At 57.3% G+C, this 13,071-nt stretch overlaps 4 protein-coding genes across 4 annotated transcripts; 2 read left to right on the forward strand and 2 right to left on the reverse strand.

Moving 5' to 3' along the window:
• Positions 1-1,158: 1,158 nt before the first annotated feature.
• On the forward strand, positions 1,159-4,365 carry EX895_006553 (uncharacterized protein; the record flags this gene model as incomplete). Its single annotated transcript, XM_029887144.1, has 1 exon — positions 1,159-4,365. One exon carries the CDS (start codon positions 1,159-1,161, stop codon positions 4,363-4,365), a length of 3,207 nt encoding a protein of 1,068 aa, XP_029736636.1.
• A 274-nt stretch (positions 4,366-4,639) lies between these two features.
• EX895_006554 (uncharacterized protein) lies at positions 4,640-5,938 on the reverse strand (the record flags this gene model as incomplete). The annotated part of the gene is made up of 1 exon (XM_029887145.1): positions 4,640-5,938. One exon carries the CDS (start codon positions 5,936-5,938, stop codon positions 4,640-4,642), a length of 1,299 nt encoding a protein of 432 aa, XP_029736637.1.
• Positions 5,939-8,346: 2,408 nt separating this feature from the next.
• EX895_006555 (uncharacterized protein) lies at positions 8,347-8,916 on the forward strand (the record flags this gene model as incomplete). Its single annotated transcript, XM_029887146.1, has 1 exon — positions 8,347-8,916. One exon carries the CDS (start codon positions 8,347-8,349, stop codon positions 8,914-8,916), a length of 570 nt encoding a protein of 189 aa, XP_029736638.1.
• Positions 8,917-9,139: 223 nt separating this feature from the next.
• On the reverse strand, positions 9,140-11,158 carry EX895_006556 (uncharacterized protein; the record flags this gene model as incomplete). The annotated part of the gene is made up of 1 exon (XM_029887147.1): positions 9,140-11,158. One exon carries the CDS (start codon positions 11,156-11,158, stop codon positions 9,140-9,142), a length of 2,019 nt encoding a protein of 672 aa, XP_029736639.1.
• Between the last annotated feature and the right edge of the window lie 1,913 nt (positions 11,159-13,071).

Here is a 13,071-nt window from a genome sequence, read left to right on the forward strand (position 1 = left end):
CTTGATCAAGGAAGGACGCTCGAAACCCGCACCGAACCTCAATCGCTATTGCTCGATGTCATTCGTGGCTCCGTCGGTGTCAAGGCTCACATTGTCACCATCGACGAGAAGGAGACTGGTCTTCGCAACTTGGTCAACTTTGGTCACACCATTGGTCACGCCATCGAAGCCGTTCTCACACCCGACATGCTCCACGGAGAGTGCATCTCGATCGGTATGATCCTCGAGGCCGAGGTCGCTCGTTACATGCACGGTCTAAGCCAGGTCGCCATCGGCCGTCTCACTCGCTGCCTCAAGGAGTACGAACTGCCCGTCTCGCTGTCCGACTCGCGGGTGACCCGTCTTCCTAAGTCGCTCGATGTCACTGTCGACCGCCTCCTCGATATCATGAAAGTCGACAAGAAGAACTCCGGCAGCAACAAGAAGATCGTCCTGCTCAGCTCCATCGGTGACACGGTCGAGGACAAGGCTTCCACCGTCAGCGACGACATTATCCGCCGCGTACTCTCCCTCGGTGCCACCGTCACACCCATCCTGGAGCAACCCAACACTGCTAAGGTCACCCTCTCCACGCCTGGCTCCAAGTCCATCTCTAACCGTGCCCTTGTCCTCGCCGCTCTTGCCGGTAACACCTGCCGTCTTCGTAACATGCTCCACTCGGACGACACCCAGGTCATGATGGCTGGTCTTCACGATCTGCAAGCTGCACGCTTCGAGTTCGAGGACGGAGGAGAGACAATTGTCGTGCACGGCAACGGCGGCGCTCTCGCTCGTCCTGCCAACAACAAGCAGATCTATCTGCAGAACGCAGGTACTGCTGCCCGTTTCATGGCCACCGTCGTCAGCTTGGTCCACAATGACGGAAACCAGGAGCCGGTCGTCATCACTGGAAACAAGCGCATGAAGGAGAGACCCATCGGCGCCCTCGTCGACGCTCTTCGATCCAACGGCACCGCTATCGACTACCTTGAAGGCCCGGGTTGCTTGCCGCTCGCCGTCAAGGGGACTACGCACGGCTTCAAGGGCGGCAAGATCCAGCTCTCAGCCACCATCTCGTCCCAGTACGTCTCGTCCATCCTTCTGTGCGCTCCCTACGCTGCCGAGGAGGTCGTGCTCGAGCTTGTCGGTGGCCAGGTCATCTCGCAGCTCTACATTGATATGACCATCGCCATGATGGCCACTTTCGGCATCAAGGTCGAGCGCCTCTTGGATCCTGCAACTGGTCGCCCCTCCAACACCTACCGCATCCCCAAGGGCCACTACGTCTCACCGGACGTCTACGACATCGAGAGCGACGCCAGCAGTGCTACTTACCCCCTCGCCATTGCCGCCATCACGGGCACCGAGTGCACCGTCCCGAACATCGGCTCTGCCTCGCTTCAGGGAGACGCACGTTTCGCCAAGGAGGTGCTTGAACCCATGGGCTGCACCGTCGTCCAGACCGCCACCTCGACCACTGTCACCGGGCCCAAGGTCGGCCAGCTGCGTCAGATCGGCCTGGTTGACATGGAACCCATGACGGACGCCTTCCTCACTGCCTCGGTCTTGCTTGCCGTTGCTGCTCAGCCTCCCGCCAACGGCTCCACCTCGACCTCTCGACCCTCGACGCGCATCACGGGTATCGCCAACCAGCGTGTCAAGGAGTGCAACCGCATCCGTGCCATGATGGACGAACTCGCAAAGTTTGGCGTCGACACCAAGGAGCACGAGGACGGTCTCGAGATCTTTGGCATCGACTACCGCCAGCTCCGTGCCAACGTGCGTGTGCATTGCTACGATGATCACCGTGTAGCCATGGCCTTCTCGGTGCTGGCCAGCTTGGCACCTGGTGCCATCTTGGAGGAGAAGCGCTGTGTGGAGAAGACCTGGCCCAACTGGTGGGATGACTTGGAGCGCAAGCTCGGCATCCGTGCTCACGGTGTCGACCCGGAATGCTCCGCCAGTTTGTGCATCTCGCCGTCGCACTTCAACAAAGCGGGTGTCAATGGCAAGCAGGCGACGGCTGCTTCGCTGTCTCAGCTGACCTCGAGCCGAGCGCAGACCCCACGCAAGTACGCTAAAGATGCCACGATCGTCTGCATCGGTATGCGTGCTTCGGGCAAGACTTTCTTGGGTGCCATCGGTGCAGCAGCGCTCGGACGAACCTTCATCGACGCCGACGTTATCTTCAACGAGAAGCTCGGTGTCAAGGATGGCCTGGGTGACTTTGTCAAGCAGCACGGTTGGCCCGCTTTCCGTCAAAAGGAGCTCGAGATCTTCCAGGAGCTCATTGTCCACTATCCGCGGGGCGCACTCATCTCGCTCGGCGGTGGCGTAGTCGAGACGGAAGCCTGTAGGAAAATTTTGGCCGAATATGCGCACAGCAAGGGTCCGGTGGTGTACATCGTGCGAGACACGGATGCCATTGTCAAGTTCCTCTCTACCAGCGATCGCCCCGCCTACGGCGAGCCGGTGATGGATGTTTACCGCCGTCGTAACCCCTGGTTCGGCGAGTGCTCGTCGGCCGAGCTCGTATCTTACTCTGCAGGCGAGTCCTTGGCCGTCCAGCCATGTGCGATGAACGTGCCCGACCCTTCGTTCACGATTCAGAAGCGCTTTGGCCTCGAGACCGAGGTTGCGCGCTTCTTCAAGTTTGTCACGGGTCAGAACACGAACCAGATCGGCGATTTGGTGGTGGACAGCCGGAAAGCAGGACGACAAACCTACTTCCTCAGCCTGACGTTCCCGGACGTCGTGCCCAAGCTCGAGCTGATCCGAAGCATGGAGACGGGCGCTGATGCTTTCGAGTTCCGAGTGGATCTGCTCAACCCGTCTGGTCAGCCTGTGACTGCGCCTCAGGTTCCGCCGACCGAGTACGTCAAGTACCAGTTGGCTGCGCTGCGCCACCGCTCTTCGCTGCCCATCGTGTTCACGGTGCGAACGCACTCGCAGGGCGGCATGTTCCCTGACGGCGCACAGCAAGAGTACTTTGACCTCATCAGCCTTGCCTTGCGTCATGGCTGCGAGTACATCGATCTGGAGCTGGGCTGGGACGATGCTCTGCTCGCTGCCGTATCTGAGGCCAAGGGCCACAGCCAAATCATTGCCTCGTGGCACGACTGGTCTGGTCGTCTCGACTGGGAGAGCGATGCGACCGCCAAGATCTACGAGAAGGCGTGCCAATTCGGCGACATTGCCAAGATCATCGGTAAGGCCAATACGATGGAGGACAATTACAGCCTCGAACGCTTCCGTGCCAAGGTGTCGGCGACGGCTACCAAGCCGCTGCTGGCGGTCAATATGGGTGCTGTCGGTCAGTACAGTAGGATCGTCAACCCTGTTTTCTCGCCCATTACGCACGAGCTGATGCCGGTCAAGGCTGCCCCGGGACAGTTGTCGTTCCGTCAGGTGCAGACGGCGCTGTCGCTGATCGGACAGACGGAGCCGCGTCGATTCGCGCTCTTCGGTACCCCCATCAGCCACAGTCTGAGCCCGTTGCTTCACAACACCGGGTTTGCCACGCTGGGTCTGCCGCACAACTACGAGCTGCTCGAGACGACTGAGGTCAACGACGAAATTGCCGCATTCGTGCGATCGCCTGACTTTGGCGGTGCGAGCGTGACGATCCCGCATAAGCTCAACGTCATTCGGCTGCTCGATCAGGTGACGGATGAGGCTAAAGCCATTGGTGCTGTCAACACCATCATCCCCATTCGCAATGCGCAGGGCAAATTCACGGCGCTCGTGGGCGACAACACGGACTGGATCGCCATCAAGACGCTGGCAAGGCGTTCGTTGAAGACGGTGCATCTGGCTGACCCGAACTTGACGGCTCTGGTGATCGGTGCTGGTGGCTCAGCGCGAGCCGCGTTGTTTGCGCTGTACAGGCTGGGTGTCAAGCGTATCTTGCTCTTCAACCGTACGCTCGCCAACGCGGAGAAGCTGGCAAAAGAAGTGCCCGTCGAATGGAACGTGCACGTGCTCGCATCGCTCGACGAGATCTCCCAGCTTCCTCTCGAGCAGTCTCCTTCCATTGTAGTGTCCAACATCCCAGCCGAAGGCGCGACGCTCGACGCTTCGGCTACGGGCCTCATCCACCTGCCCGCCGTGATTCTTCAAAACCCCGCCGGCGGCGTTGTCATTGATATGAGCTACAAGCCGTACCACACGAGTCTGCTGCAGCTTGTCCAGCAGGTCAACACTACCACCGAGCTGGCCATTGGCACAAACTTGACCAAGGCTCCGCTGCGCAAGCTGTGGACCGCTTGCCCAGGCATTACGATTCTGTTGGAGCAGGGGTGTCATCAGTTCCAGCGCTGGACGGGCAGGGAGGCGCCTAGGGCTCAGATCGAACAGGCTGCCTGGGAGGTGTATCTCCAGCGTTAAAAAGGCTGCGAGAGAGCGGCGTATGATGTTTTTTGAGGTTGAATTTGACTTTGTTGACATGTTTGCTTGTTGTGAGGTTGGAAGGCGTGCGTGCGATATTGTCGAGCAATTCTGGTTGAGCAAGTCGATATACAAGCCAACACGAGTGGATGTTGGATGCACCGGGTAGTGTTCGAATGATTGAGTGTTCTCAGATTGCAGACAGACGAACAACGAGAGCGTGGATACAGGCGGAAAACAAAGCAGGAACAGAGCGAGTCTACAGCGACAAGACTTAGAAGTGATACTGCTTGAACGAGCGGAATGACGTCTTCGTATTGATTCTTACGAGTGGCAGCGTTGGCTTTGCACTGCCACTTGGGCGTCGCGAAAGCGGGGGGAGGCTTTGCCCAAAGCTCCTCCCATCCGACTCTGGCCGATTCGACACCGGCTCCATCTGCCAAGAGCGCATGGATCCCGTCTCTGCTTTTGATTCCGTGTCTTCCCTCTCCTCCCGCTCTTTGCTGTGCCACCAGTCGGGGCCGTTTGAGTGGTTGTGGGAGGGTGGTGGCGGGAGGCGTGTTTCGAGCCGCAGGTTTTCGACGGGTTCGGTGGAGTATGAGCAGACGGCGTTGGGCGGGGGATCGCGATGCGATCGTAGTGAGCGCTGCGAGTGCTCGGCGGCTTCGTGGCTCGACTGTGCCTTCTGCATGGCCGAAGAAACGGCAGAGCGGTAGATCAAGTTAGCTAGCAGGATCAACGTGTAGAGTGAGCCGCTGAGCAGGTACAGGGGAGTATACCAGCCCGTCGCTGAACGCGAGAACAGGTAGAGACTCGACATAGAGTATGCCGTCAGCAGAACCTGCCCCTGTACCGAGTACACGGCAAGGTTGAAAATCACCCTCCTTGCTCCATCCATCGTCGTCTTGCGTCGCAACACCATCAGCCGCGCCAGCGTCGTCACGGTCATGGACAGCTCGAGCGATATGAACACCACCGTCCAGGCTGAGATGATGCCCTTGACCCACCCGCGCTTCTCTTCGTCTAGCAAGCGAGACTTGTAGCCCATACTGTAGAACGCGACGCCGAACCAGTTGACAAGTACCGCCTGCACCGCGACCAGGAACAACACCCCACCCAGCACAATGCGCACCACCGTACGCCGGTGGTCAAACAGCTTCGCAATCCGAAGCGCGAAGTACACCTGCCCAATCGCTTCCGGCAATGCCTGCAGCGCATGGAACACCACCACGTACACCTCGATCTTGTTCATGTCAAACCCGAGCGGCGTGTACAGGTCGATGAGATCGCTGTAGTAGTACAGCAGCGCGCCGTACAGCGCCTGTGTAGCATTGCATGCGACCGAGACGAGCACCGCGAGCTGTAGGATGGCCGGGTCGCCTTTGCGTCCTCCAAACAGGTGAAGGTAGACGGCGTAGAGCGAGCTGTTGGCGCCGCAGAGGAAGCAGCAGAGGATGACCAGGATGAAATCGGGCCCTACGGCGGCGGCGACCGAGATGGGCAGGACTGAGGGTGCTGTGCCGTGGAGGTAGAGGCCCTCGGGGTCGAAGCTGCGGCTTTGTGCGAGTCCCATGTTGGCCGGGAGCAGAAGTTGGTGCTGCAGAAGGTTGATGGGGACTCGATCTAGATGCAGTACGGTGCAGTTGGAGGTCCAAACGAGCTTATATACCTCCTGTACAGTATCGTCAGGGTTGAAGGATGGAACTACTTTCATCACTTCAAGCCCATCTCTGACCCCCTTCTCCTGCCGGGCTTCTCATTGTCAAGTTAAAATGCTAGCCGCCAGGTTGAGAAGGAGCGACTTGGCATCGCGCCAATGCAGCTGCTGCACCGCTGCTCGATGCACCTTGGATCGGGCCGCAACGCACAGGGGTCCAAGAACTCGCTCCAATAGAACCCACGTCTGCTGGTCCACCTCAAAGACGCAACGCAGGCTAAATCACCCATGTCCTTCGTGGAGTGCGGTTCTCGCCGGTCACTCTGTCCGTCCGCACTGAACCTTGACATGCCTGCTAGAAGCGGGATCGGCTACTGATGGTGGTGAAACGTACATCATACGCATGGTTCGCGAGAGAGTGGCATCGCGGGGACAGCTCGGAAATGGGGCTTCGAGGGGACAGAAGGAGGTGCAAACTTCGATTCAGTCGTTCAGCAGTCTTGACTAAGGTGTGTGGAGTCGGGGTGCCATACCTCTGGTATCATGTCTGCATTGTGCAGCTTCTCCCTCACTACACCTGGAACTCGATCAACATGAAACCCTCTGTGCGTCTGTCTCCACTCAACCATCTCTTGCGCATATTGCTTATCCTGGCGAAGCTGCAGCTGTTTGTTGTTGCCGAACGTGTTTAGGAGTGCAACGTGAATCTGAGCCGTGTTGAGACAAGGGAGATGGCCACCGGTTCGAAATGAAACACCTACGGCGATCCGTCTCGCGCTACAGAAGATGAAGCGCCGACCAGCATGTACGTTCCTCCTGGTTCTCTGGATCCGCGGGACCGGGTGTGAAAGGCTAGCAGATATCTTCTTGGGTCCAAAAGCCGCGTTCGCAGTTTTTGTTGTTGTTGTTGCTGCTTTTGCTTTTGTTTGCTTGGTCAAATGAAGTTGTACCCGGGACCGTGACCGCGCTCATCCGCTGCCAAATGAAGCGTGATATGGTCAGATCTCATGGTTGACAGGCAAAGCACGCGTTGTTTCATGAAAGCGGTAACAATGGGGTGAGACTGGAAGGTGTGGAACCGTGCACGCCCTTAGACAGAGTGTCCAGGCAGAGCCACAGGTTGCAAGATCTACCCGGATTAACGTCGTGCCAAGCCCTGAAGCGAATGGGACAAGCAAGTCTGCATGAAGGCTTCTGTCGGACGACGGACTCGACCGCATTGCATGGTGCAGCTGAAACAGGATGCCTGCACTGACATACGGACAGTGTCGTCAAAGGTAGGCAAGCGAAGGCAAGACGAATGACGATGTCGGTTGATCCCCCGATTCCGCTCTCCTGGTCAAAGGACTCCGGGCCGATTCAAGGTGAAAGTGAATTTTGTGCCTCCAATTCAGTTATCTGTTTCTTTTTCTTTTTCACACCTTTTCCCCTAAATCGGTCCAGCTCCCACTGACACCCAGCTGCTTAGCTGTAGCCGCCAAGTGGAAAGATACGGTCTATTTGCTTCGCAGCAGCACGCCAACCCATCGTTGACAGCTCTTGTAAGGCTAGTATAGTTGTTGCACAGGCACGAAACCAAGAGCAGAGAGGCATGAAATCGTCGGTGAATTTCGCTTGTTCACTGGATCAGGAGAAGGATTTCCTGCGATTGTGAGGCGAGGTGGAGGCCGCTGACACACCTTTCCAGACATCTGTGCGTCTTCTTGCTGCAGGTCGTTCGACTGTCACTTTGTGCCTCGGCTGCACGTCAGCGAGGTTCCCTATGCCCGCGCTCTCTCTTCCTCTGTAACACTCTCACTCATCACGCATTTACTCTAGTCTGCGCCAACCCGCTGTTGTAGAGCTGCATTCTTGCGTTTCCGAATCTGCTTGAAACGATCCGAGTGATCTGAGAGAAGATCTTCGGAAGTTTGTCTGCTGTGGCTTGCTTGATGGTGTGCGATGCGTTCATACGTTTGCGACACAAGGAGGTGAGGATATGTCAGGGTCCTGCCTTGGAAAGCGAAGAAAGCTTCGTGAGGGAAACTGAAACGAAGGGTTGCGTCACTTGGAGGCAGGGCCACGCCGTTTCTCTCGTCTGACGTTGTAGAGATACGAAGCTCTTTTGCTCTCTGCTGTAGACAGGCTCTGCGAGCTGACCATAGCCTCGATTCGAAGCGACCCTTCCGGCTCCGTAGTACTGTATATATACGTGGACAGATCTCCCGTCTCTCACCTCTGCTACCAGCGCTACGACCACAAACACTGTTGAGGACACCAGACCGTACCTCTCAACCCCCTTACACCCCCCTTCGAACCGACTCAAAACCTCGATTCTCACAATCATGGCAGGTGGAGCAGCAGTCAATCGCGGCCCGCACACCGGTTCGGGCACCGAAGCCGCAGCCGCGGACCTCAACGCGCCACAGCGCAAATCGCTGCTTTCCAACTACGACTTCGGAGAGCTGGCCAAGCTGCAGCTTCCACCCGCAAGCGGTATCGCCGAGTACGCCATCTTCGACCGCGACGACGCGCTCGCTGTCCACGGCAGCCAGCCGTCGTTCACCAAGTCGTTCGACCCAGATGAGGTGCGCGAGCTGATCGACGTGTTTGTCCAAGCCACAGCACCCAGCGTCACCGAGGACGAGCTGAAAAAGTCCAGCCGCCAGATCGAGCTGGCGGGCAAAACGTTCAACATCAGCGGCCCGAGGGGTGGTCAGTACCCGCTCCAGGTCGCCACGCTACACGAACAAGGCGAAGGCGGCGAGGTGTACTTTGTCGCTCCCACCGCAACGCTGCTGCTCGTGGTCAAGACAGCACCCGGCGCAGACGTCGACTACCAGAGCAGCGAAAAGCAGGGCGTGTGGACCGCTATCCGCTCGTTTGCCTTTGCGCTCTCTGAAAAGGGTCTCTAGTCAGACACCAATGCACTTGAAACCGAAATCGTTAAAACGCATTGATGCTCGCTCCTACCCACTTGCTCTGGGGACGATGCTTTGTGACTGAATTGCAATTGCTTCTCTTGAAAGACGGTGACAGAATGTTTGAGTATTTGTACAATTGATGATAAAGGAGATCAAATGATGATGGAACTGAGCAGAATGAACGGTGACAATGAGTTTCAAAAGCAGAAAGAGATCAAGCGACAACAGCCTTGTCGAGCCCTTGCCAGATGCGTACCTCGCCCGCTGCACCTGCATCGGGGTGGACAAGAACGGACACCCCCGTGTCTTGCGCATCTGGGTAGATGCGCGTAGAAAGAGCGACGAGATCATTGACAAAGATCTCCAGGACCGAGTTATCCATAAACAACCTCAGCTTGTGTGTGCCGCTCTGGGTCGCAGAAAGCGGCGCACGAACGGTGCTGGTGTTGACCTTGAGCTCCTTCGCGATGACCGAGTCTTTGCCTGCAGACAGAGAGCGGTCAACGACGAGATCTCCCGAGGCTGAGACGTAAACCAGCGTTCGCGTCGACTTGTCCTCGCTGTGAGCCACCACGAGACCCGGTTGAGCCGCGCTAAGCTCCATCTCAACCTCAAACGAGCGGCTGTTCACCTCGCTTAGGGTCACAGCATCCAGCTGCGTTGCTTCTCCCAGCGCCGCTTCGGCCAGCTCCAGGGCTGCTGCAGCAGCCGAGATCGAGAGGTCTGGCCTGAAAGAGATCTGCTGAGCCCCCTGACGGAGCAAGTACACCTCTTCGGCGGGGCGGATACCAAGCTCGGACGACGTCGGGTGGTGGAACAGTTCGCGAGGAAGCGAGATGAGTCCCGCCCAGCCCTGGGTGTTGTAGTAGTCTTCAGGCAGATCATCCTCTGTGATCCAGCCCCACATGAGACGTCGGTCGAGCTTGTCGTCATGGAAGCTGCTGGCGGCGTAGAGACAGCCGTGGTCGAGCAGACCGACGTGCGCAGGCTGCAATCGGATCTCTCCGTCATTGATCTGTGTCGCTTCGAGGTTCAGCTTCATGTAGACAGGTGCTCGTGCGGGTCCGGGTGCAATGCAACCCTCGACGTTGATCAGAAGGTATTCTGCCGAGCAAGTCGAGCCAAAAGCCTTGGCTGCAATAGTGAAAAAGTTGGCCACCTCCCAGTTCTGGCCGAGATCGACACCATAAGGCTCGGCCTTACAGTTTCTGCCCACGTCGGCAAGCGTGCCGATGTAGCTCCACTGGCTCAGGTCGTTTGGGTCGACGGTGTATGCAAACGTGGTTGGGGTGGTGTCTTTGATGCCGCCGGCAATGAGGGCGTAGAGGCCAGGGGTTGGGTCAGTGCGACCGATTAGCGTGTCGAGCAGCGGCCACTGAGCAATGTAAGGGTCACGCCAGGAGATGACATCGAGATCTTTGGGCGGACCATCCACAACGATCCCTTGTGAAATCCATGTCTGCCCACCGTCTGCCGAGGTGGACAAAACGACCTTTTCGCAGCCGTAGTTGTAGGGCAGAGTGTGATGGATGGGCAGCTTGGAGACGGCCGTGTAGAGGGCGGTCATGTCTGCACTTTGCACGGCTTCTTGTGGTGTCCCGAGAGGAGAACGCTGGAGAACGCACCCGGTAAAGACGCCTTCCGAGTCGTTGTTGGAGCCCGGCGAGAGGACAGGTTGCGGGCGTGACGTCCAGTGAATCAGGTCGCGGCTATAGGCGTGGCCCCAGCTGATATTGCCCCAGGTGGATGCGAGGGGATTCCATTGATACCATAGATGATAGAGACCTGTGCGTGGGTCGTAGGAAGGGCCGCAGGGGTCGTTCATCCAGCCGTGAGGACCGAGAAAGTGAGAGTTGGGTCTCCATTGATTGAAGAGGAGGGCACTGCATTGTTGAGGATGCGACGAGATAGAGTCGGTCGCGGCGATGGGTTTGAGCATGGCAGATTCTCGGAACTCTTCGAGTGGCGAAGAGATGCCTGAAGAAGCTGGGGTGGAAGTGGGGAAGGCTGAAGGAGAGGCGGATGTGGTGGGCGACGACGGGTTGGAGCCTCCAGAATCGACCGAGGGCTGGCTGCCGTCGTAGTGCGAGAGTGACTGCGGCAGAGGCAGCTGGGCTGAGCGCAGGTCCCCGTAAAGCAGCGACTTGGGCGTATACAGCTTTGGTGCCGGATCGATCAATGGGCTCTGCTCATCGAGCGGAGCTAGCGAACCATGGGTGGAGATGGGAGACATGCTGGGCGGAAGCGAAGCAGGCGCGCTGCGTGCAATGAGAGAGAGCTTTTTACAGAGCTGTTATCGAGATGCAAGTTGATGAGGCGTATAAAGTTGCAGCGTTGTAAGGTTGGGAGTTAGGCATGCGATGGCAGCGCGATTTGGTGAAGAGACGCAGCTCTTAGAAGAAGAAGCTCTGAGAGATGAGCCTACTGCGCCCGGACGAGAATGCAGTATGCAACGTATCAATGCGATGCAGGTATGAAAGGGAAAGACGGGCAGATTGCCGTTCCTGTGCGAGTCGAGCTTGAGCTTAAGCTTGTGCAATATTTAAGGACGGATGCTTCAATGGTAGTCGCTCAGAGTGCGTGAAGTTGTCGAGCGCGAGGTAGCGCGGGCGGATCGAGGGCAGACTTGGGCGTAATAGACTGAGGTGGCCTTGCCTGGGTTCTAGGCGTAAAAAGGACTATGTTGCTCGAGATAGCGGTTCCATTAGGCGGCTTGGAAGAAGCTACTTGTAAGCGCTGGTCATGCAGCAAGATCGATAGATAAGAAGAGTTGGGTATGCGCAACAAGATGTAGCGCTTTTGCTGGGTCGGTGCTCTGCGGTAAACTGTAGCGCTGGCGACGATGGTGGTAATTGTAGAGACGAGCAGAGACAGACGAAAGATGCGATAGGGACAGGATGGGAGCAGAATCTAGAGGTGTTTGCGATGGAGCGGTGATGGTGACGAGCAGAGATGTGTTTGTATCAGCGGTAAAAGGAGACAAAGGGGGAAGCTGGAATGAGCTGGGGTTGGGTGTAGTCAAGGTGGTTGCAACCGGCCAATTCGAGCAGAGAGTAAGAGCGAGGAAGCGCAGCCAAAGCCAGCCCACGAGCAACAGCTAACAAACCAAGGCACAAACGGCAAGAACGGCGACACCGACAGAGCATGACGTCCAACAGAATTGTGGACACTCGTCTCGCGCCGTTGCCCGCCCTTGATGTGTGGTATTTGAGCTGCAACGGCGAAACAAGCCCTTCCTCCGCACCGAACAAGCAGCGAGACCGAGCCCGTCAAAACGCAAGCAAATCTATTCAGAGAATAAAAAAACTGCTTGGCGTGGCCTGCTGCTGCAGACAGAATCAGTGGAGCCTGCAGAGAGACGCACACCATAACCAGCGCCACAGAAAAAAGGAGCCTCGTCGGAGCACTCCCGGAGCGTCGCACGGGATGAAGGCTCCTGACTATTCGTTATCACAGGTCTAGCTGCAAAACCTTTCGCTCTTGTAGATTGCTTCTTTGCTCGCGAGGATGGTCAATCCCTCAGGCAAGGACAAGCTGTTGATGTGGTGGCATACCGACGTGGGTGAGAATGGCTTGCCTCTCGTTCCCTTCATTCACTTGCGAAAGCCTTGAGGCAGCCAACAGTGTGATGGACCCGTTGCACTAAATCTCACTTTTCTCTCCCAAAGGTACATGAGTACCACCACAAAGCCGACCGAGCCTCCCACGCAACCAGCGAGTTTGGTGGGTCACATTGACCAAGCTGACTTGATGCCACACAGCGTGCCAACCGAGCTTGCACCGGCGTTCCATCTGCTGTGCCTGCAGCACCGCGCCACATGTGGTACCGACGTGTTCATGCACGAGACGTTGTGCTTTTGCCGACCAGCTTGCTCTCCCCGCGGCGATCAAATCTCGAGCATTTCATGTATAGAACACGATCGACTTTCATGGAATCTCCCGCGATGGAACCTTGCTCTTGTTCAAGTCGTTCAGTAACCTGGCAACAGACGACCGCTGCTTCTCCACGCTTTCAAATAATTAGTGGTGATACTCCGAGGAGGCAAAAGCCTCGAGTGGAGCATAAGAGGATCACGACAAACGGCACCATGGGTCAGAGGATCCGGCCATAGGCTTCTGCCTGCCTGCCAAGGTAGACCAAGCAAG

Source organism: Sporisorium graminicola, chromosome SGRAM_9, assembly GCF_005498985.1.
Source record: "Sporisorium graminicola strain CBS 10092 chromosome SGRAM_9, whole genome shotgun sequence".
In the NCBI taxonomy this organism is placed as follows: domain Eukaryota; kingdom Fungi; phylum Basidiomycota; class Ustilaginomycetes; order Ustilaginales; family Ustilaginaceae; genus Sporisorium; species Sporisorium graminicola.